At 45.3% G+C, this 24,509-nt stretch overlaps 1 protein-coding gene across 1 annotated transcript; it reads left to right on the top strand.

The window, feature by feature from the left end:
• Window positions 1-1,393: 1,393 nt before the first annotated feature.
• On the top strand, window positions 1,394-22,675 carry nherf1b (NHERF family PDZ scaffold protein 1b). Its single transcript, XM_076086272.1, has 6 exons — window positions 1,394-2,275; window positions 15,048-15,221; window positions 17,252-17,405; window positions 19,355-19,398; window positions 21,078-21,197; window positions 21,278-22,675. The coding sequence occupies exons 1-6, from the start codon at window positions 1,736-1,738 to the stop codon at window positions 21,413-21,415; spliced, it is 1,170 nt and encodes a 389-aa protein (XP_075942387.1). The 5' UTR covers window positions 1,394-1,735; the 3' UTR covers window positions 21,416-22,675.
• Window positions 22,676-24,509: the final 1,834 nt, after the last annotated feature.

Genomic DNA, 24,509 nt, shown 5'->3' with positions numbered 1-24,509 from the left:
CGGGCTCAGCACATGTGGATTCTGTATTTTAGAGACTATTTTATGTCATTTTAGAGGTACATTGTTTTTGAAAGGATGCTCAACATCTGGATGATGATGTTTTTGGTGTTACTGTGGTTGCATTAATGTGTCAGGTGAAGTTAGTGGACGCAGTGCTACATGGAAGCAAATGTCGACCTGAATGCAGCTCTCCCACTCACGTCTAGGAGTCACAGCGCCGAGTCAGACACATCAAGGAGCCTTTGCATTTTATATCCTTCACTGTGAAGAAAAGAAACTGTAATTATCTGGATGACTTCCCACCAACTAAACTAACAGCTGCCCTTAAACACGCTGCAGGTATCGGTGCTGATGCTGCTGTAGCTTTAAATCCCCAGGTTGGAGAGTGCTGAGAGATCCTGTCTCATGTCCTCTTATCAGGTCTGGAAGCATTCTCAGCTGAAAAGTCAAATCCTCCCCGAGGATTTGACATCGGGAGCTTCCTGCCGGGCGCTATTTTTACAAGCGTGTCACTCACATCTCTCAAGGCCAAGAGGGGCTCTGGGTGGACAGGCTTCAAAAGCACTGTGAAGTGTACAAATTATGCTGATCATTAATTCATAATGTGTGCATATTGATGATTTAAATCGTATATCTAATCTGTAGACGGGCATATCAGAAGGCCATACACCATAGGAGCTCACATATTATTTCTCACAGCTCACAACCCTTAATAATTACAGCTGTATACTATATTTAAAACAATATTACTGAGATTAAATCTGTTTTACACACTACAGGGGGAAATAACACGAATCAAATGTTAGTAAAGGTCACAACATAATCCTTGAGGAATATCACAGACAGAGACATTGTAGTCTACGTCCCTCTGGCAAAACATATTAATAGATGGATGGATACTTTATTATTCATAGGGAAAATTCCCTATAATTTCTATTATTTAGTGCTTTTAATAGCAGGAATTAAAGAGAATAAATGCAGTATGTATCAGATAATTAACTGTGCTAAATGAAAATCATTCAAAAGTGTGATAATGTGGTTCTGAGTAAAGGTTGTAAAGTGAAAAGATGCAAGAAATGAGGATGTATTCAGAGCAGTAAGTACCAAAAAATGTGCAATGGAAATATAAGGCAAAACGTCTATAGAAGTATAAATATATAAAACTAAAATGGGAATAAATAAAGTTTTTAACACAAAAATGGAGGGGGGGGGGGGCACTCTTTCTTTCTTGAATCCTCTATCTGGTCCTTTGATCATCATCATCGTTTCCCTGGACAGTCCCGGGTTGTGTTCACTCCTCAGGTCCTCTCTGCAAATTTGCATGAGGCTGCCAGCTGGGCCGGTCCCTGAACGCACCTCCCTCTTCTACTTTTGGTCGCACAGTGAGGCGGAGCTGTGAGTCTAAGCAGTCCTCGGGTCAGGACCTCCGCCGTCTGATAGCAGGAGTCTCAGTGAGGATTTACACAAAGTGTGAGGACCGACTCAGACTGTGACTCGTGAGTGTAGGTGGACCACAGAGTGGGACAAACACGAGCACCGTTTCCCACGGACTAATCTCCCCAAGAGGGCGGGGGTTGGGTGCTTTTTTTTGAAGGGGTACCACACACACACACACACACACACACACACGCACACACACCGCTCCCCCAGCAGCATCCTGCACAGGTCTTGTAGTCATTCCCGCTTTAAACTAGAGACGCATTTCAGCAGCGTGAAGGCGAGTGGAGCCTGAACCATGCCGAGCAAACGCCAGTATCTGCGCCCGCGGCTGTGCACGCTGGAGAAGGGGGACAACGGCTACGGCTTCCACCTCCACGGGGAGAAAGGTAAGACGGGCCAGTTCATCCGGTTAGTGGAGCCCGACAGCCCGGCAGAAACGTCCGGGCTCCACGCCGGAGACCGGCTGGTGTTCGTGAACGCGGAGGACGTGGAGAACGAGAGCCACCAGCAGGTCGTGTCCCGGATACGAGCCACCGTGGGCTGGCTGGAGCTCGTGGTGGTGGACCCGGACACCGAGCAGCTGCTGAAGAAACACAACATGAAGTGTCTGAAGGAGTATGTCGCCGACGGCGTCCCGCTACCTTTCGACGAGGAGGAGGAGGAGGTGGTGATGGTGGAGGAGGACGGGGACGGGGACGGGACGGCAAACGGGGATGGGGTGAAGGAGGAGGAGGAGGAGAGGGACGGGACACCCAGGGAGTCCACGCCAGTCCCGGAGAGGAACGGAGAAATCCACGTGCACGTGGAGAAAAAGCTGAGCATCAACTCCGAGAAGGTGAGTCAAAGTTAAAAACATGTTTCTGCCTCACCTCTCACCTCTCACTTTCAGAGTCCTTTCCTCCAGCTGTACACTTTATAACATTAAAGCCACTGAATGCACCCCTGAGGGATTGTTTTCCTGGATCTCTGTGTCTGAAACATGGATAAGAGGACCAACAACAACCTGGTTCAGCTTTGGGGTCTAAACTAAACCGTGACCCCCCTTTCCTCTGTCTTCTTTAAACTCCAAACTGTTGCTCAACATTCTCCTCTCAAATACTGTGACGTGTTTATAAAAGACATGTTGGTGTGCCGTTCCTTTAGAAAACCACCATAACACATATCTGGCGTTGCTGAACCCTCCACAACAAACAACAGGAAATAGTCTCAATCTCCACAAAATGAGTCCCACTCAATACATTATGTTCAAACCTTTGATCTTTGTCTGTTTCGGGGCTCATTGTCACTCCGCAGTGGACACTTGTTGTTGTGTGTGTTCCCTTGTTTGTCTGTGAACTCAGTGGGGTTCATTAAAAAGCACTCGAGGAGAAGAGGTTTCATCTGTGGCCCCTCGCTGCTGCATCCTGGATGTTTACCCCCCCCGAGGGTGTTTCTGTCTGAGTCCGGCTCTGCTGCTCGTTGTGCATTAGTCTGCTGGAGGTGGAGGTGAGGTGGGAAGAAGTGCCACAGATCAGACACAGACACAGAGAAAAGAGCAGTCATGAGCAGCTCCACTCTGTCTCTATGGCAGATAGCATAATGTGTTGAATAGTATTGAATAATGACGACGTTATTAGGCTTTTCTGCATAGTGTAATAACGGTGGAATCATAACCAGGATGTTCAGTGTACGTTTCTGACACTTTGAACTTGATGGAAAAGTGACGATGAGGAGTCAGTTTGGGAGATATATATACGGAGGTGATATCTGTCGTGAGATTAATCTAGATGTCGTAAATATAATACTCTTATTTGTGGGGTTTTTTCGAGAGTAAGATGAGAAGATTGATATCGCTCTGCGGTTGTTTTTATGCTTTGGTTTTATACAGATTAAATAAACGAGATACATGAGAATAACGAGTGTGATGAATATAATGTGTTAATGAATTACTGAGCTCTAGATGTGCTGGTAGGCAGATGTTGTTACCTTTGGACAGACACACATACCACCGGTAAACATCTTTCCCAAAATGTCTACCTCACTCTTTAAAAGTTGAAGTTGGGTGATTAGTTATTGTCATGAAAGATAAGTCCTTACTTGTTCGATTGATCGTGATTTAATCACAGCGTCCAACGTGGCATCTCTTCCAATGTCTTGTTTTGATATCAGGATATTACATTTAAAATAAAATAAAACAACCTAAATGACCAAGTCATTGTTGGTCCTTATCAGCGTCTTCAAATGTTGTCTTTTGTAAGACCAACAGTCCAAATGTTTTACCATAGAAGACAAAGGAAACAGACAATATTCACATTTTAGGAGCTGGAACGAGATGTTTTTGGGGGGGAATCTGTACTTCAAAGAAAATAGTTAAAATGCACAAAGAACGTCTCTGTCTGCTTGGTCATCACATTCAAGGAATATTCAGATCGAGTCATGCTGAGCAGTGAGCCCAGAGTCTCTTTACCGTGAACGCGTACACAACCAAGCTTTGACCGGCTGCACCGGTTACCCGGGGACACACAGAGCGGGTGTGAGGGTGCAAACCGGACCCGAGGGATGCCGTGTCTCTGTGTTACAGTCGGAGACACCTCAGGGTGGCTTTCTCTGCAGTGACTCCACTCTTTCTGGAATTTTTCTCCCGACATCCTGTCCGGCATTCCTGTGCCCGAGCCCGAGCCCTGTGGCCCGGCCAATGACACACACACACACACACACACACACACACACACACACACACACACACAGAGAGCATTGGTTCAGCAGTCACACTGACGTCCGCACTCCGCCCGTCTGGCCTCAGTTTTTGAAACGACACAAAAGAGGGTTTCGAAGAGCGACGCCTTCTCCGGAAACCGAGGAACCCCTGCTCACGGTGGCCATGGTTACACTGATGTTGTGTGTGTGTGTGTGTGTGTGTGTGTGTGTGTGTGTGTGTGAGGATGGAGGTAGGCGAAAGTGAAGACAGTACAGGGGGAGGTGTGAAAAAATGAGAAGGAGCAGTGACGAAGGGTCAAAACATGGAGCGTGGCCCGGGAAGAAAATAAAAGCCGCTGTCGTCATCGTGGAACAAAACACACAAACACACACACACACACACACACACACACACACACACAAACACACAAACACAAACATCAGTGGTCCAAAGGTCTCTGTTTTGTTTACCAGGCAATAAAATCTTTACTCTGCTATTGTTGAGTGAAGGAGCAGCGGTCGCTCTCAGCTCGTACTCCAAAGTTCCATCAGCTCATCCACAAAAATCTCGTGGGGACAAGTTTGCATTTGTGGCCGAGATGACCTCGGTCTTTATTACCACATTATGAAAATTATTACAATGAGTTCCATGCTGTGCGGTAGTAAATTGTGGCATGTATTTTTCTAAATGAAGTCTGGGAATTTTGTCCTCCACTTACATTGGAAGCACGTTATGAGGGGATCTTGTTGTGGCCGATAAGAATTAGAGGAATGAAACATCTTTAATTATGTGCACCTGCCCTGTTATCGTTACACAGACTAGAAACAATGGGAACTTATCATTTGATCTGTCAGTAAAAAAGGAGACATCTTAAAATGTCTTATTGTGTCCAAAACCCAAAAGCTGTCAACTTAAATACGACATAACAGAGAAAATCTACATATTTCAGAGGCTGATTGATTGTTTCAGCCGTAACAGAAAGCCAATGATCCCACTAGATTCGTCGATTAATATTTAAATAAATGAGTTAACTCTATAAAATGTGCGATTAATCTATAAAGAACCATTTTGCAGTTAAACCCATGAAAATGAGTTCTTTCACCAAGCTGCTGTTTGCTTTTCCTTCAGTGATTCATTCAGATTCGAGAGAGAGTGTGAGGGTGAGAAGTGGTTTTTTTTGGGAGTCTTACATAACTCTAGTCTTTAAACACTAATGACAGGAGAGGACAGATGGAATTGACTGCGGCTCGATGAGATTTTAGGAGAGTGTGAATGTGTGCGATGTTACCGCATCGACACCGCTTAGAGGCCTGCAATGAGACAAGGAGGCGTCTTTGTGTCCGTGTGCTGGCTGTCACTTCCCTCCTCTAATCTGCACATTCACATAAAACCCGCTTATTAAAGAGCTTTCACTGCTCTCGCCACACATGCGTGGCTTTTTTTTACGCCGGTCCTTTAACTGTACGACGACATGTTTTCCCTAAACAAAACATGCTGAATCTGTCGCGTGGGAGTACTCGGTCTATATTCGGACTGCGTTCAGTGCGATCTATCCACAATGGTGAATGGTCACCTGCAGCAAGCAGCGACAGACCTTGAATTATTTCAGCTGTTGTCTCTGTAACTTCACGTCCATGTGACATTCCTATCTGTGTGCCGTCACATCTGCTTCAGCGAGACGGAATCACGAGTTTTCAGAGTTCACCGTCCGCATCTATGTGATGTAGTGCCTTCAGGAGCCCGAGGATACATTAGCAGACACGCCAGCTTTCGATGATTACTTGTTCGTCGTGCATTAGAGGCACAAACGGCCACGCCTGCAGTGTCTGTTTGAACCAGGATGGGCTGCCTGCTGCCGTCTCTGGGACTCTCGGCCTGTGCACAGACCCCGGGACGTTCAGCTGGTTTCCTGTCATTGTTGTTGGTGGAAGATGCCCCCCCCCCCGTCTTGATCTCCTCAGGGCTCAACACTAACCTTTACTAAGCTGCTTGGACTCGGCTCTTGGTTTGAGGCATTTTTAGTCACCTTGTATATACGTCAGCTACATGTCATGTGTATGTTGTACATGCTTTGTAGTATAATTGTCCGTCTAGACCGGCGTTCAGATCATCTGGTTCGAATCAAGTTGCTCATTTGTTTGTGACGTTGACAGGCTTCGTCGAACTTTTCACTCCGCAGTCAAACAACTTAGTTTTCTTCCCCGTTGACTCTAAAACAGATGCCCGCGCACACACGAGTGAACGCACCAACACCCACTGATGGCAACCAAAGGCCAAGAAGGGGTTGCCAAATTCTCAAAATAGTTGCCAATTGCAACTTTTTCTCACCCTCGTGCTGCAGCACGTAGCAGAACAGCTGAACTACAGCTCGAAGGTTCGAGTTCTCACCGTCTCTCTCTCTGTGTGTGTGTGTGTGTGTGTGTGTGTGTGTGTGTGTGAGCAGCTAAATGCCTGCAATGAAAACAGGATACATAATGAGTCAAATGCAACACTGGTTGAATCGCGTGTCGTTCCAGCAGCAGACACAGAATCCTGAAAGTAAACAGTGTCTCCAGCTGTGTTTGTTGGTTTGCTTATCATTGAAGCCATTGTGACAAAGCCACGTATTGTTCAGCCTGTGTTTGGGTAAAGGAGTGTTTGTCTGGTCAGATTATACTCCATGATTCATGCCGACTTGCCGCACGCGGCATTTGGTCATATGATGCGTTTGTCTATGTTTTGTGTGGGTGTTTTCACGTTAATGTATGTTTGTGTGTGTATGTGTGTGTGAGTATGCGTGTGAGTGTGTGAGTGTGTGCATGTCGCTTCTCTTTGTTGATCGTTGGGCTGTGAGTTTCAGGGGAAACGGAGGGTGTTCAGGGCTTCACTTTGTTTCAATTTAAAGATTTGTCTATTTTATAAGTTTGTTTATGATAAAGTAGAAGCACAATTTCAACTGTGATAGGATGATAAATATACATACAATACAGACAATAGAAAGGAGATGTATTAAGAAATAATTGACTATTAATGTAAAAATGCAAATACTGTACTTTATAATGGGTGATACTGACTCAATCAAATACCACAGAAACACTTCATTGATAATGTGTATCTATCAATAGCAGCTAAATATAGATACATGCACTCAATAAATGTATATCAATACTGTTGTTTAAGGCTGTTTTTATGTGTATTATGGGCAGTAATCTCAGTAACTCATGACACAATACTATCACAAAAACTATCACCGGTGTTTCTGCAACACAGTCACACACATCACAACATCTGTCTGACAAAGAAGTGGAAAGTAGAAACGGTGAAAACATACCATCATAGTGTGTTCAGCCTTGTTGTTTTCGCCCTGTGTGTAACTATGTTTGAGGCGGTGTTTGGCAGACAGAGGAGGGAGGACAGGGTGAGGACAACAAAGGTCTGCGACCGGACGTCAGCCGGAGACGTTGACATTTCATGGTCAGCTTCTTAAACCCTCACAGGCCACCAGGCCGAGTTCATGAGTACAATTGTTTGAATGTCGTAAACTGCCAGAAGGCACAACCATGACGTCTTGAGCAAAAGAAAGGATAGAGTTCTACCACATTAAATTAAATCGCTCTATTGATTAGGAACAAGTAATCAATGATGTGTTGTCTCGTAGCACTCTCAGTGAAACTCCTCAGTGACGTCAGTCCAAACAACAGCACCACTGTGGCCCAGGTCAGGGGTGGATGGAACCTGAACCCTGTGTGTGTGTGTGGGGGGGGGGGTGCTGGTGATTGGGTCTCATGGGATTCAGGACAGAGGCTCCACAAAGCCACATTCCAGTTCCTACTCCATTCTGCTGAAGGTTCACCACCCCGGCCGGACAATGAGCCGGAGGGCCGCGCCCTGCCGGAGGGTGGGGGGGAAGTGACTGGCTGCTCGCCCTGAAATAGACCCCACCCCATCTACCTTCCCACCGTACGACACACAGACGCCATAACACCAAGTGAATGTACAGTGTGGGTGTGCACATTTACTTAAACTAAAAGCTTCCAAACTAAGAAAATGTAGGAAAGATCAGCCCCAAAACACGTATTAACTAGTGCTGACTAGCAAATGTTAGCATGCTGAAAGTAAGATGCTGAGCATGGTAAACATACCAATGTGTCTGCTTAACATCAGCATGATAGCATGCTGACATTAGCATTTAGCTGTTAGCACAACCCAAGCTGCATCCTCCAGGGCTGACAAATGAAGCCAACGCAGGTGAGCCGCAAACATGCAGCTCTTCAAATGACCACTGGACACCGTCTCCAAAAGCGAGTCCATCCCCATAGACCCCCATGTTAAAATGCCAAGCTTTAAAGCAGAAATAATAATAATGATGATAATAATGTTTATCTATAATGTCCCCGTTCATGACAACTGTCCACTTTGAGCTTCACGTCCACATCTTATGAAGCCTTTGATGAACAGAGCTGCTATCCTCTCTTCACACTGTCAATAGTGTTCTTATTTCTATTCCCTTTGCCTTTTGCTACTCATCATTTTTCACCTTACAAGCACGCGGACGAATAACGAATACCTTTACCAGTCCCATAAGGAGAATCAATCGCACGAGAAAAGAGATTAGATCAACGCAGCACGTTTTGATTGAAGGGCACGGCTTCGTCTTGAGTGGTGACGCTCGATATCTTGTCCCTGCTAACGCCTTGAAGTGTCTGGGATTGTGGAGAAACATTTAGGGAAACGTAGAGAATCCCCGACTTAGAAGAGCTACATGAGGAATGTTTTTCCCCTTCATGGCTCATTCTTTAATTAAAAGCGTGTCACATCTACGATTAGACGCTAAATTATTTCATTCTGTTAGCCCACGACTGAAAAGCTCACTTGGCACCGATTAGTAATGAACGTTTGCTCGAATGCCATCCGATGATGCGGTCATGTTGTCACTTCTGCTCGACTGTAACAATGTGGCTCTCAGATATCTCAGCATCTACATGTTCTGGATCACCTTCCCCTCTTTCTCTAAATGCATTTTAGAAACAGAGACTTGAAACGTGTGTGAGAGGCTGTTGAGCCGTTGCTGCTTTTTCAGGTCTGCGAGGGTGGAGGGTCGGGGACAGGAAGACTGGCCGAGGAGATAAAACTTGTTGACTGTGATAGGACAAAACTGTCAGTCAGCGTCGCGCTGATCTGATGCAATAGCAATAGTGATTGTTTTTAAAGAAGGCTGCAGAGCGGACGGACTGAAGATGAAGAGCGTTGAGGAACGGCAGGCCCTGCTTGCTCTATTTTAAAGATCTTAAAGCGACGGCGAGGCCTCTTCATTCGGTCTTATCAGTGCTTGCACCCCTGCTGTGATGACTGACATTACTTTTCTATTTCCAGACCTTCCCCCGAAAGACTCTATTGTAACGGGAACCTTCAGCAGAACCTTTCTTTGGTGTCTTTTGTAGAGCCCAGTTTGTCCCATCCTCAAATGGAAGGGGGGACAGTGGGGTGCTTTGTTCCTCCGCCTGCCTCGCAGCTGGTTCAACGGTCCAGCTTGAAATCCAACACCCCCGTCCTGACTGAGAGAGTGGTGCGCTCCGTAACACTCGAAGAGCTTTAAAAAACTTCGGTGGTTTAAAAGGGAACCAGGTTTACATCAAACATTCATGAAGTCTGTCCTTGAGGCCGTTTATCTGCGTCGGACACTACACATGACAATCACAAGGACCGGGGGAGGCCAAAGATGTGTCATGTCACTGAGTAACCACAATGTTTATCCTTTACTCTGATCAAAGAGGCTGAAGTCATGGGGGAGCTGCCCTCTTTTATTAGAGCGACATGGAGGAAAGCAGTAAGCAGCAGGAGAAACACATAAAGATGAAAGTGAGGCTGCTTTAGAAGACAAACGCACGGAACAGCTGAGTGTGACAGTGTTCCAGTTAATGATCTGCAGGACTCGTGAGTTTAGCAGACGCCGGAGAGACAGTCGAAAATGCATCAGTGAGGTGACGCGTAATTACAGGAAATTTTCATCATGTGGCATTATACTTTACTTTTCCCCGCTCTGGGTACGTGAAACTAAAAGACCAGTAGAATCAGAGGACCGGAGCCGTGCAGGAAGCCCTCGGTCATAGATGTCCTACATGTGTTCTCTGTGCAGTCGTTACACATCAGTCCGCTGGCTAAGCATGGGGAAAATATGAAGCAACTGGCATCCTGAGTGGCGGAGCTGCAGCCTCTGGCATCACACACACACACACACACACACACACACACACACACACACACACACACACACATACTGGCTGCTCGCTCCATGCTAGAGCTGCTCGCAGCCACAGCGCTCCTCTGTCAAACAGAATCAGCAGGAGAGCCTGATGGATGCAAATCTGCGGTGGCTGAGTCGGAGGGTGATAAACATGATGGATGGATATTATGGAGGTAGTTGGTTTGCCTTTTAAAAACTCCCTGAGAGGGTTTAGAAGATGCAAATCAATCAATCTGGCTCGTTGAGACGCTCACTTGCGGGTTCCTCGAGGGCTCTGTGCTCCTCTTGTGAGGCTGTGTGCATGTACATGCTGACATTTGATAGTCTTTTTAACACACTAGCAGCGCGGCTCTATGGATGGGGATGGCGATCGGTCAAAGATTTCGATTTTTTAAAATCATTTTAGAGCTTTGTAAACATGCGGTACGGGGTGCTGCAGCCACGTCAAGAGGCCTGCAAGTTGAACTTTGCCTCCTCGGTATCTAATCTATTAATTAAAGCAGCTTCCTGAGGAGAAGCAGAGACAAGCCTGAAACAGGTTTACATCAGCCTCTGGTCGGGGAGCCTGTAAGCTCTCGAACACTCGGAGATAAGCTTTGTGCTGGAGCAGCAGATGCAGTGAGAGTCACAGCCGTGAAGTGCGTTTTGAGAATATTAACATGGGCCCTTGTTTTGTTGTGGAGTGATTGGTATTCAAGGCGATTGTTTATTTGCAGTCGCCACAGCCTCCCAAAGTCTGTGCAGCGCAGATAGAAAGTGCACTCGTACGTTAGAGGCTTGACAGCAGCAGACATTAGAGTGAAGTACAAAAGATGTTTGCCTCTAATGTGACGCAATGCTACTTTCTATATGACAGGAACAGGTTTCCCTTTATTTGGGCGGTCCAGTGTTACATAACTCCGTGTGCACCCAGGCCAGCGTTAATAGTTGCCGCTATGTATTCATCTGTTTACACTGGATGCTAAGCAACGTAGTATCAACTCAGTAGTAAAACTCTGTTCAAAACAAATAGTTCACAGAAATGATCATGCGTGCGTTTTAGGGCCGGGCATCGTGTTACAATACATCATCCGAGAAAACAATGGCGTCACGATGCAAAGTATACATGTACGGAGACACAATACATCCCGATCATGAGTGAGATTAAAAGCTTTTCACACAGCAGCGCGCACACATTGTGCCGATATTCAAAATGTAAACAACCACTAAACGTTCACGAGGAAATCCGTCCGACAGAAGATGTAACATTGTCTGTAACAAAGACGGATGCACCTCCATGACGCGGCGACTCAGCTCTTCATTCAGTCGAAGATTTAAAGGAATAGTTCAACATTTTGGGAAATACACTTGTTATTTTCCTAGTTGTTTTAGTACATTAAAGATGAAGCCAGTTAGCTTAGCTTAGCATGAAGACTAAACAGTGAAGCCAATGCTGAAGTGCTGAACTTGAAGGGTTAGAAGAAGTCTGATTGTATAGAAGTCTATGGGAAAATGACTCTACTTCTCACTTGATTTATTGATTGAGTTTATGGTCTAGATCGATAGTTTCAAGTCTTCTTCGATGCAGCATAATGTTCATTTAGTAATGGACGGTCCCATTGAGAGTAAAACAGACCATAAAGCAGGAGATGCTGCAGGGCTGCCTTGAGATTGACGGGTTGTTGCCATCACGTTGTCCCCGTTTCACACTCACAGTGTGTTATCAGCTCATGAAAGTTAAGTGTAACATTATGGTGTCCTATAAACGTCTTACTCGGCATACCGTTGTACTTAGCTACACCCTTCTGGTGTCACTTCTGGTAGCAAAAAAAAGAAGATAGCAACAGTCAAACTGCTGAACTCAAGGCTCCAAAACTAAAAGGACAGTCGACCAATCAACGGGTGGCATCAGGGTGACGACGTCCACTTCTTATAGTCTTTACTGGATACACGAGGAAACAGCTAATCCGTGTCATTATGTTATTAGACGTCAAATACACATACGTACATACTAGTATGTTTGTGCGTATGTTGGGGGTGTGCTTTGTGTTTGAATTTCTCTTTCATGTCAGGAAGTTGAGCCAGCTCAGAGGGAAGCATATTGAGGGAAGATGTGTCAACAGTTCCTGTTCAACACTTCCCTCCTCAAAGGAAAGTTTGTGTCACTGAGAGAGAGAGAGTTCAACCTCCAACCGCCGAGAGTAACCTTTCTCACAATAGAAAGATGATGTGATACAAAGACAATGAGTTCAGATTATTTGCCTGATGGTCAGAAATTAAAGTTTATATTATTTTTGTGATCCCCGAGCAAGGATAGGACTTTTAAACAGGTGAGATGATGTTGTCCTAAATGTTAACAGGTGGACAGTCAGCTATCGCATTACATTCTTGTTGTAGGTTAACAAGTAGGTGAATGAATCCGTGTTTTCCTTCCACATATTATGTACGTGCAGATGTTTGAGGGTCTGGGAAGCTCTCTGAACTCAATAAAGATCCCTAGAAGAAGTATATAAATGTTCCTGGATCAACCTCGGGCCAAAGCTGAGCCTGTCTGAAAGAAATATGTAGTTGCACCCGCTGTCTAAATTAAGTAACAGATGTGTGTGTGTGTGTGTGTGTTGTTCCACAGCAGATAAGACCTGTTGATTATGAGGCCATGTGGAGGAGTTTTACGATATCTCAGCTCGTTACTTACAGAACGTCCCATAAATGTTCTGCGGCCGTATCTGCGATGTTCCCAGTGTATTTGCAACTGACTGTTGTTAACGTTACAGAGAACTCGCATTGTAGCTGTTGTTAACACATGAAACACACACACAAGTAGTCCTGGCTTGTGTGTGTTCAGCAGATTCCACAGATTTCAGAGCCTCGTGGAGATTCTTCATCCCTCCACTCCTCTGCGACACAAACCCTCCTCTGTTGTTGCTGCCAGAGCTTCTCCGTCAACGCACCGGGACGCCGAACGTTAATTTTAGGCTTTCAGAAGAGCGGAGGTCAGTAATGAGAACAAACATTAAGCTAAATTGTTCAGTCTGTACTTTGGATTGCATCTTTCACATTTAAAGGACTCATAAAGGAAGGTTGTCGCTCTTGAAGTCTGGGTGTAACACTTGAAAAAGTGCAGGACGTGCAATCAGAGACGATGACTTCTGTACAATCAGTTATTATGATGAAGCTCTTATCAGCAGCACATCTGATGAGCAGGAGAAAGCTGCTCGCTGGACACATTATGCTGCGTTTACACTACGAGGCGTCATTTTTAAATGGAAGCCGGTGACATCGAAGCTACAAAACTGAAAAAATCCAAGTTGAGCTGGTCCCAACTTCTGTCAGCGCCCCAATGACGCAGTGAAGCGTCTTTTCCGTCCAGTTCCCAGAGCTATTTAACGCCAACTACTATACGTCTGAGCCACAATGTGCTCGGCCGTCTCCTTACTTTTGCCGCATGTAGTCTGAGCATGTGTGTGACACTGTGTAGTATTTCCCATTGTGTTTTTGTCTAAGACATTTACACATCATGGGAAAGGGCCTGTAGTAAAGGACGTTTGATGGAATAATCTTCTCATCTCACTCTTTGGTAAGAGGGAACCAACAGATGAGGCGTGTGCAGTTTGCTGTTGTTACGTCACATGACTTTTATGAACCTTCCCAGTTTGAAAGCACCACTTACTCTCATTTGGAGCAACCACAAAGTTTACAAAAGCACGTTTTCTTTCTTTCTTTTCAAGGTGCTTTACTGAGCAAAGAAAGGGAACAATTCATTCTTGGCAGAGGTGGGTTGGGCGTTAGCTCGGAACAATTGTCTTACGCAACACAGTAAAGTGACAATCACTCACCGCTTGTGCCAAGTTGTACAACAGAGAAAACGTTTTGAGTCGGTTACAGTAATGTCCGCAGTTCATTTATGATGTTCTGAAGTAGCTTAAATCAATCAGCCTCCTGCCAGTGTCTGTAGAAAGTGAGTCAGACGTATTCATAGACGTCGTTCATTGTCTTCCAGCGTACAGTTGACTCTGATGTGGAGGGAGTGTCGGGTCAGATTTGGTCACAGTGACAGAGATTATCCTGACCAGCGCGGTGTCTCCATTATTTCTTATTCTGACCTCTTTGATGGCCATTAAAAGCCCCATTTTTCTAAATAAAGAACTTCTTCCACACAGCGGAAGGGAGGTTCTGGAGTCGAGCTGCAGTTTTTTTTTTCCTGGATGACAATACAGCTCGAACTCTTCCTGCTGTCCCAGAGTGGGGCTGGACGGGACGGGGCGAGGGGAGGCGGTCAGAGGTCAGCGCCCGGCTTCCATTGTCCTCCTCGGAGCCCGGGGCGAGCAGGGAGCGGACCACACCGGAACCGGTCCCTTCCTCAAGGCCGGAGCAGCGCCTCCCCTCCCCGAAGTTCTCCGTAAACCTTCCCAGCAGACCTCCAATCACATGCCTTGGAGACCCTCTTCCTTCCTGGCGAGCGGTCTGGAGCCACATGGAGTCCAACAGCAGCCTCACTTTACACATGATTGTTTAAAAAACACACTTCACGACACACCAGCAGCCACCTGTATGTTCAACCTCGGCTTCATATTCATGGTTAACGATTCACTGGAGCTCTCCGTAATCTTTGTGCCTCTGGTTCTCCCTGAACCCATGGTGGGTTTTTTAAAAAGCTGTTGTTCTGGTCCGTAGGTGCGGGTCACATAAAAGTGTTATTGACACACCGTCTCCTCGGGTCTCTTCCAGGAGGTGTTGTGCACTGAGCCGCGGCCACGGCTCTGCGTGATCCGGCGAGGGCCGAGCGGATATGGCTTCAACCTGCACAGCGAGCGGTCGCGGCCGGGCCAGTACATCAGAGCGGTGGACGAAGACTCTCCAGCAGAGAGGGCAGGTCTGCTGTCCAAGGACAGGATAATCCAGGTACTTCAATAAGGGACCCCATGCAGGGCAGCAACTCAGTACAATAAGATGTTATTATTGTTCTGGTGAGATGATTTTCTACTTCAGAAACTCTTCAAATGGACCCAAAGTACTGCCAAAGAAATTCTATGATCATTAAAAATGTTCTAAACAAGAGTTACGCTCTATGCAGATGATGCTTGTAGATGCATAATTGCCTTCAGTGAATGATGCTCAATATCAGGTCTTAAAATATAGATTAAGACGTTTCATACTTTTTTAGGATGCAGTCTAAAAAGTACATACGTACAAAAAGTTTTATTTTAAAAGGGAAAAGAAATCGGACTGATCCACATCCACCGTTAAAGATACTCTGCAGTATGTAAGTGAAGCAGGTCTTCTGCTCGGCTCTTTCCCCAAAGTTAATAAGAGGAATGTCTTAAATCCACACACTGTGAGCAGCCTCACACCGGAATAATCAGCTTCTGAACTGGTCTGGGGTCTGCTCTGCACACCTCCTGTTGTTAGTGTCCGCTGGGCTACAGTAGAGAGACGTGTGTGTAAACAAAAAGTCTAATTACAACGTGAATCACTGCAATTTCTAGATCACATGTAAGAAGCTCAAAATAAACAAATCGTACAATTCTGGTGAAAAACAGCAAGTGTGTCATTAAAATAGGCACTATAATTCTGTTCTGCAAAAAAAAAAAAAAACAGTTGATTTTAGGCCTACAAGACCACATTCTAGTGTCCTCTAACAGTCATTTTCAATCATACGTGGTAGTATTGTCAGTGGGGTTTTTAAGACACGGGGGCCGTGGCCGAGCCCTCACGAAGGCTTTGAAGAAAGTTTTACACAGAAGCCAAACGGTGGAATCACAGCTTCTCGGTACATCACGTGACGCCATTAGGCCGAAAAAGACTCTTTCCTCATAGGAATGAAGGCGGCGCTGCCTCCGATGCTGAATCCAGATCTCTCTACATCTATACTGTTTGGGGAGCATTGGCATGGACAAGTTTGGGAGACCTTTGCTCTAAAAGATATTACAACCATAAAACCTTGTGGTTGTATTATCATATAACCAGACAGTACTTCCACTTATTATTTAGCCAGCAGAAGCAGAAGCAACGCGAGTCATTCATGACTCAGTCGACGTGACTCATTCAGTGTCACACAGTATGTTAACAAAATCAGAGTGGCATCAGAGCTCCTCCCTTCACTTCCTAAGTGAACAAAGGAAGAGGAAGAATCAGAAGAGAAGGAGGACAGAGAGAGGAAGGAGGGATTAAAAGTCCCACAGAGACCGGGGTCTGTTTGAGAGTCTAGCGAGGGGTTTGCAGTCCCCCAGAGGGCCCCAGAGGGCCCCAGACAGCCTCACCACCCACTGAGGAGCAGAGCTTTGTGGGGAGCGGACAGCCATTGTTTCTGCTGTTACTGGCCAAGCAGCTATTGTCCAGCTTCCTCTGTGGGACTGGCTTAGACGTGCAGGTCCACCCTATGACCTAAACACACACACACACACACACACACACACCCTCTGAGACATTTCTCACATGCTTTCCCATGGTGATTTAATCCAGAACACTCAGCTGGCGTGGGAGTGAGCCACCTGACATGTTGAGTTCCTGTGTCACACAGCCAGGTACCACCATGATGCTCCGTTGATTTAAAGAACAAATCCAAATGTTTGTTATTGAGCACAGGAATGTGTGTGTGTGTGTGTGTGTGTGTGTGTGTGTGTGTGTGTGTGTGTGTGTGTGTGTGTGTGTGTGTGTGTGTGTGTGTGTGTGTGTGTGTGTGTGTGTGTGTGTGTGTGTGTGTGTGTGTGTGTGTGTGTGTGTGTGTGTGTGGACACAGGATTTCCTGCCCTGGAGCCTCTGGCAGACACAGTGATAATATTGAGAAAGAAATCCGTGACAGTGATAAAACAGTTTGTTCACTTCTCTGTGGGAACAAAGACAAGAAGAAACAATAGCAACCTTTTTTTAAGTTTGAAGGATTTCTGTCCATTGGTGGAAATCTAAAACTAAAACAACGTTCCTCTCCTCAGGTGAACAGTCTGTCAGTAGAAGGGAAGACGCATTCAGAGGTCGTGGCCGCCATTAAAGCCGGTGGGAAGGAGGTCCGTCTGCTGGTGGTGGACCCCGACACAGACGCCTTCTTCAGGAGGTGCAGAGTGGCCCCCGCCTTGGACCACCTCTCTGGTGAGAGGACACGCACACAGAACGATGTCACCGTCACTAAGAGGCTGCAATCAGCTCGTAATGTTTCCCCCCGGGTTCATTGTCAGTCGCAGTTATAGACGAGTTGTAGACACAAGACGACGCCTCCTCCTCTCTTCTCTCTCCTCCTCTCTTCTCTCTCCTCCTCTCTCCTCTCCTCTCTCCTCCTCTCTCCTCCAACAGATTACAAGTCTGACACACAGTCTCTTCTCTCCCCCTTCTTTCTATCTCTCTGTGTCTCGCCCCATCCTGTATGGCTATTTATTTCCTTTTTTTCTCTCTCTCTGCCAAGAAACGTAGACAGAGATGCTGAGCCACTTCCTGCCCCCCCCCCCCCCCACACACACACCTGAAAGTTAATCTTTTAGACATAAATAGATCAGATGGATCACAGTGGGATTGCACAGAGTAACAGTGTGGTTTGTAAAGTGTAAAGGCTTAAATGCAGATCACTCAAAAAATAATACTTTTGGGATCTTTCAACTGTCCCTTGTGGCCTTCATCAGCAGATGGAGCTTGCCACAAGATATGGCCGAAAGCTCCGCAGAATATTTAATAAGAGGACCATTGTCTGGACTTTTTTGTCAAACTGCTATTTCAAAGGGCAATAAAATGAATACACGACTGATTCCAGGGATTCGTTGTTTTGTGGCCTTCTCTCCTCAAAAAAGGTCAGATGTGGTCCTCGCAGGAGCTGTAACAGATTCAGTGCCTTGCTCAAAGGCACTTTGACTTGACACAGGTCCTGCTGTACCTGCCACGGCCCCCGGGGGGAGCCCTAGTACAGCCCGTAATGTGGTGTTTCTGTGTTTGAGGGCTGTCCCTCCACAGGAAAAGATCCTCAGGCAGGTTGTGTGTGTGTGTGTGTGTGTGTGTGTGTGTGTGTGTGTGTGTGTGTGTGTGTGTGTGTGTGTGTGTGGTGTTCTAGGACAAATGTCTGAGTGCCACTCTGCATCATGAGACCCTTCATGTAAACATGCTGCTGCCAGCTTGACAACCGACTGTGAATGAGGGGTGAAGACGCTGCCCTCTGAAGGAGGAAATACATTTATATTTTCATGGTTCAACAATGTTCCCAGTGCTCCCGGTTGATTATTAATAAATTGTGTACTTTTGTGCGGTGAAGCTCATCGGGGCAGATGTTTCATAGTTTCCGGTGTTTCAGTCCAGGATTAAGAACAATGACGCCCCACAGGGGACAGATTCCAGCGAGGTGTTTCCCAGGTAACTGCCTGCACTTCACATGCTGCCCACTCAGAGAGCACCTGCCTACAGCGACTCTCTATCGTCAACGGGCTCACACAGCCTCTCTCTCTGAGCTCGCTTTGTTTGGTTTCCAAGGCGCTCGCTCCAAGTGGCCTCTCAGCCCCGGAGCCAGATCTGTATTGGGACTTGGAGAGGCTCCTCTCAGAGTCAGGGACGCACAGCAAAAAGACCCGAGGAGGACTCCAATCTCAGATTAACTCTGGAGGACCTTCTGCTGTCTCCAGTAATAATCAGCGTTAGCTAGAGACACGTTTGGGGCAGAGGGATGGAAGGTAAGAGACATGTGATGATGTCTGTCTGAGGTTACCACCTCTCCAACGTGAGGTTTGGGTTCAAACATGGCGACACGTGGATTCATTTTTAAGGGGAAAGAGCAGCAGCATGTGATATGTGGAGGCTCTGTGGGTGCATAGAGGACCAGGATGAGCACCATCTCACAGAGGATGAACCATGTGTGAATAATAGATGACCTGCTCATACCTGCCCCATGTAACAGAGTAAGTGTTGCTGGGATGAAAGGTGAGCTGCAGAGAGACTCTTGATCTAGCAGAGTGGAGCTGATGGTGCAGGACCGCAGCAGGTCTCATGGAGTGACATCAGCTCCGACAGACGTTGTATTTTTGGAGTTCTGATGAATGATTCTTGTGTCATCTTCATGCCTACAGGTCCGCTGCCTGAGCCGGTCATTAATGGAGGAATGGACGAGAAGGTAAGAGTACACCAGCGGCAAATATATCACAGAGACAAGAGAGACAAACGCAGGATTAAAGCCATCACTGGGTTTGTAGATCTGCTTTAGAGCGAAGCCAAAAGTGAGATTTGAACTTTGAAGTGTGTGAAGAGCCGTCGGTCTCCCACAGCGGAGACTTCCTGTCTCCTGACAGAGAGGAGGACGAGAATACTTGTGCTTTGAATGCTCTGTAACAGTCGAGGTCGAAACAGGGTTTCAAAGTAACACGCAGCATTTTGGCATTCAGGTGTGGTTTCGCCACATCAGAGAACTGAAGTTAGTTATTAATCACAGAGACGTGTACTGAACGGACTTTCCTGTGATTGTCTCAAAGTTCTGGCATTCTTTGTATACGGTGCTGTGTGGAAAACCCCACCCGGCTAGTACCCCATTAACTTTGAACTATTTGTAAGTGTTTGACCAAGGATGGATTGTGTATTCAACATTGAAATCCTCCTTGACCCACAGTTTAGAGAGTATTGTATTAAAGGTACATTAAGACTAGAAGCTTCTCTTTTGAGCCGAGGCATGAAGAATGCAGCAGCTTCATGTTAATCCTGCTCAAGTATTTGGGCGTAATCCCAATGAGACACACTGGCCACCACTTAATGTAGGAGGCAAAGGCTCTCACTCACTAACTTCAATAATGAGTTCGACATTTTGGGAAAACCGTTGTCCGTTGTCTTGTAGAGCTGCACAATTCATCGAACTTACAATGTGGCCTCTTGCAATCTATAAAAGGTGAAACGTGTGTGTCACGACCCGGCTCAAAGTACAAATTTAATGAAATGTTTTCGTGCTGTAGAGATGTCGTGGCCTACTTATTATACTCTACTGACTTAAGCCCCACAAGAATGCTTTTTGACGGCCTCTCAGTTTACCAGAGTGTCTTGTTCCCAGGTGGACACACTAGACTTGTATGTAAATCAGTGTTGATAAGATAAAGAGATGATTCCACACTTGTATGAAGACACTTTAGAGACGCTGCTGTGCTGACCCGTGGGTGCCTTCCGCTCCGGCGTTTGGCCAAATATGCAAAGTGAAGCCTGGAGCGGGCTGCAGGGAAGTTAATTGTTCCTCGTATTGTTGCGAAACAGACGCTCGTTAAAGGGTGGTAGAGCTGAGAGGGTGGGGTGAGAGGTCAGGGACAAGTTGTCTGTGAGGTAAAACGATGCCGTCTTTAAAGGGGTAGTGGGCTGGAGTGGGTTAAAAATCCTCTCGTATGACATACTGATAATTATGCTGAGGCTGCAGAAACGTAAATGCCTCATCCTGTCACCTTTGCAGCTCATTCGAACTGATGCAAAACACTGAGGGCAGGAAATAGGCTGTAATTCAACCAGCAAGAGAAGCAGGAAGAGTTTCTCAAATCTCACCACTCTTACTAAATTAAATTTAAAGTTTTGCCTTTTCCACGAATATAATCCGAGGAAAAACAACAGATGTACTAAATACCGCTTATTGGTGATTCCCAGATGACAAAACATGTTTACAACTTCTCAGCTGCCTCTAACTAACTTGTACTCAATAGAAAATCCAAGGTTGCCCCCCTGTGGTAAGGACTGGTACTGCATCACCAAAACGAACAACAGTTTCCCAGTAATGATGTGTTAGTGTGATAATGGAGCGATGCTGATGCTGAGTGCTTGTGTCCCCAGGTGAACGGTAGAGGGGCCAAAGAGGCAGAGAGGGACTCAAAGCTGTCCGTCAGTCCTTCTCCGTCCAACGCCTCGTCCAACGCCTCGTTCACAACCCCGCCCACCAACACCCCACCTGAGGTACGTCCCAGCAAATAACAACCTCTTGTGATTTCATAATGTAAAGTGGAACTAATGTAATACGTTTTTTAACCATTCAGGGTTTTATCGCGGACGGCATCCCAGCGCTCAACATGTCCCTGCAGCAGGTGAAAGAGCTCGCCCACCAGAAACGCTCCAACAAGAGAGCCCCCCCCATGGACTGGACCAAGAAGAACGAGCTGTTCAGTAACCTATAGGGCCCCTCAGCCCCCCCCACACACCCGCTAGAGGGATTCTCACAAAGAGACGTCAGAAAGACATTAAACGAGCAGATTAACTATCGGCATCAGACAAATCAAGAAGTTCTGTAAGATATAGTACTCTTCATTATTACTCTTCATGCTACTATATAATCCAGATATTAAATATATATAATAATATGTATAATGTGATACTAACAATGAGAGATGCTCATGCCAATGAAAGAGAACTGGACCATGTTGAAAATGTGTGTGTGTGTGTGTGTGTGTGTGTGTGTGTGTGTGTGTGTGTGTGTGTGTGTGTGTGTGTGTGTGTGTGTGTGTGTGTGTGCGTGTGTGGACCCTGACAGTCCCTGCTGGCCAGAGTCTGGTGCCTGTGGAAAGGAGGAGTTGAGTGTTATGTTTAGTTTAATGACCCTCCTCCTCGTCCTCCTCCTCCTCCTCCTCGTCCTCCTCCTCCGTCTGCTTATGTTTTTTTATTTTTATTTCTACTAACATTTAAAACATCATAGTGTCTTCAACAGCAGGAACCAGCCCGATAATCAGTTCATCGTAAATCTAGTTTAACTTTTTGTTAGTTTTTAGTGTTCAAACATCGGAGTGAACAGTAATGTTTGTATTTGAGTAGAATCCAGTTTACACCATAAAGTCCTTTATTGTGATGTTAAACAAAAGTAAACATCATTTCTAAAATAATTCCTAACATGAACTGATGGCTTTAAACTGGAAAGAACTGTGTTTTAAAGATGATTCTCTTATATTGTATGTATTTATACATATATATATATAAATGTATATACATACACAGTATATATCATGTGTAATGTGTATTTTAAAATGTTGAGATAAATTCCACACTCTGAAATGAAATGTCCATTTATCCACACTCTGTCTGAACACATGATGTGCTCTTTTATTAAATGTGAACCACAGTTTATAATGAGTAACTTATACCGTCCTCTCGTTGCCATCACGTCACACTTTGAGCGTCTGGAATATTTTTATTGCTCTCGTGAGAAATTAGATTTTTACACATTTCTGTCAATGTCTTAAAAACAACAGTTGTGTAACTTTGAGATGATGTATTTCTAGAAGAACGTCCGCGCTTCACTCGGTTTGATGCATTTGTTTACGCCATTAGTCATGAGAACGGTAATGGTTTTCTAAATGAGTGATTTCATTATATGAAGAGGGCTTTTTTTGTAGCTTGTGTAAGAAGTAAGTGATTTCTATACTGTAATAAATTCGTCATTACAACATGAGGTTGTTATTTAGTTATGTGTGGAAAGTCTCTGGTGTGCTATAGAAACATGTGTGCGACATACGGCTAACGGGCTGATGCTGTAAAGACGATACGACTTTTACTCAATAATTCCAAAGTTAAGAAAAGATAATAATCTGAATCTGAATGAGGCAATATGATGTTGTTCCACCACATCATTGATATATCATAACTTGTTTTATCAATTAATAATGACCACACACAGCATTAAATAGATGTAGTACAAGAGTCTTTCAGTTAAAGCATTGCATCAGGAGATTTGTCTGCACATTAACGGAGCAGTAATACAGCGTTTAGTCTTTCTTTAATCCAAACACTTAACTGATATGAACAACCTTCATATGACAAAGACTGTGAGAGGGCTGCATGTTTGTGCAGATGCATTAAAGCGTATAAATATGTCAGCAGTGGATCACATGACTTCTTGTAATGATGAAACAGAGAATTGATGAATGTCGTGTTTCCGCTGCCTCCAAGTGGCCAAAGATTTTAATTATTGCAGGTTTAACGTGTCTACGTCGACCTTTTGACTCCTCCGTCAAAGTGAAACTAAACTGATCCGTGATCAGAGGTGCGACAAGTTTCATCCCATAGAGAACAACACGGCAGCAGTTTTCTGCCCTCTTTTAACTCACTGCTGACTTTCACTTTAAACCAAACCAGGATGTGCTCGTTCAAACAGTATTATGTGAAGGAACAACAACAAAAAATCCTTTGCATTTAATGCAGAATGCTTCCTCTCCATGGAACCACAAATCACGTGGACCAAGAGGCCCCACTTTAATTGATTTCATCTGACCCCATAAATCTAACATCTTATATTCATATTAGTCTCCTTGCACAGCTCCTTCAGCTGAAGAAGTTTGAGAACCATCCCCACGCGTTCAGACCCTTAATTCTCAGACACACTGTGTGTTACCGTCACATTTCATGCCCTCAGGCTGTCTTGAGGCGTGTTTTTCACAGGACTTCATGCTTGCAGTTGAGTGTCTGTCCTCCAACGTGGCACTCTGTCTCCAGCAGCTGTCTCCTCCTAATGGCCTCGACCTTTCTGCTCCTCCACTCTCCTCCTGGCCCCGCCATCACTATCACAGCTCACTGTCGCACTCTCACCGGGACAATTAGCATAATTGGAACTTACGACATTGACCGACACGAGGGCTAAACGGGATAAAACGGTGACTCGGCGTGAAGAGATAATGATGATGGTTGTTATAATTGGCTATTAAGAGGAATCCTGGAAAAGATGCTTGTGATTATGATCATAATGGGAAGGACGATGTTCAAAGGTGTGAGGTTAATAATAACTTCAAAGCTGACTGTGGACACAACGATGATGACATCTAATCATTGGATTAAAAGGCCAGTGTAGCATTTTGGGGGATGTATTAATATTCATAACTCATCTCATTTGTGTATCATCACCTTTAACTAAGAGTTGGTGTGTGTGTTCTCGTTAGCGTAGCATGAGATCCTTCATATCTACATACTGCTGCATCGTTATTGGAAAACACACGTTACTCTTGTAAATTTCATTTTTGTCGAGAATCAATAAAGTTGTTTAAAGATGTTTTCACAGCAATATAAAAAAAGATATTAGAAAGGGGATTATGACCCGTTTAACTTTGTTGTTTTATCGGATCAGTACTCGTTATTGGTGAATACACAAGTTCAAGTATCAGTATTGGGAGGAAACGGCGCTTTCTTTGAAAGGGAGGAGAGAGCGGAGGGCTATTCAGTTGGTTGACATCTCAACGACACCACTAGATGACATCAAATCCTACACACCGGTCCTCTAAAGAACTCTTA

Source organism: Anarhichas minor, unplaced genomic scaffold (genome assembly GCF_050575085.1).
Source record: "Anarhichas minor isolate MPS153535 unplaced genomic scaffold, ASM5057508v1 ptg000007l, whole genome shotgun sequence".
NCBI classification, from domain to species: domain Eukaryota; kingdom Metazoa; phylum Chordata; class Actinopteri; order Perciformes; family Anarhichadidae; genus Anarhichas; species Anarhichas minor.
The sequence above is the reverse complement of the archived record's forward strand: the minus strand, read 5'-3'. Positions and strand labels throughout refer to the sequence as shown.

Coding starts and splice junctions, on each gene's coding strand:
- nherf1b (XM_076086272.1), top strand. CDS start 1,736: ATGCCGAGCAAACGCCAGTATCTGCGCCCGCGGCTGTGCACGCTGGAG. Junction 15,222..17,251: donor CCAAGGACAGGATAATCCAG/GTACTTCAATAA, acceptor TCCTCTCCTCAG/GTGAACAGTCTGTCAGTAGA. Junction 19,399..21,077: donor ATGGAGGAATGGACGAGAAG/GTAAGAGTACAC, acceptor TTGTGTCCCCAG/GTGAACGGTAGAGGGGCCAA.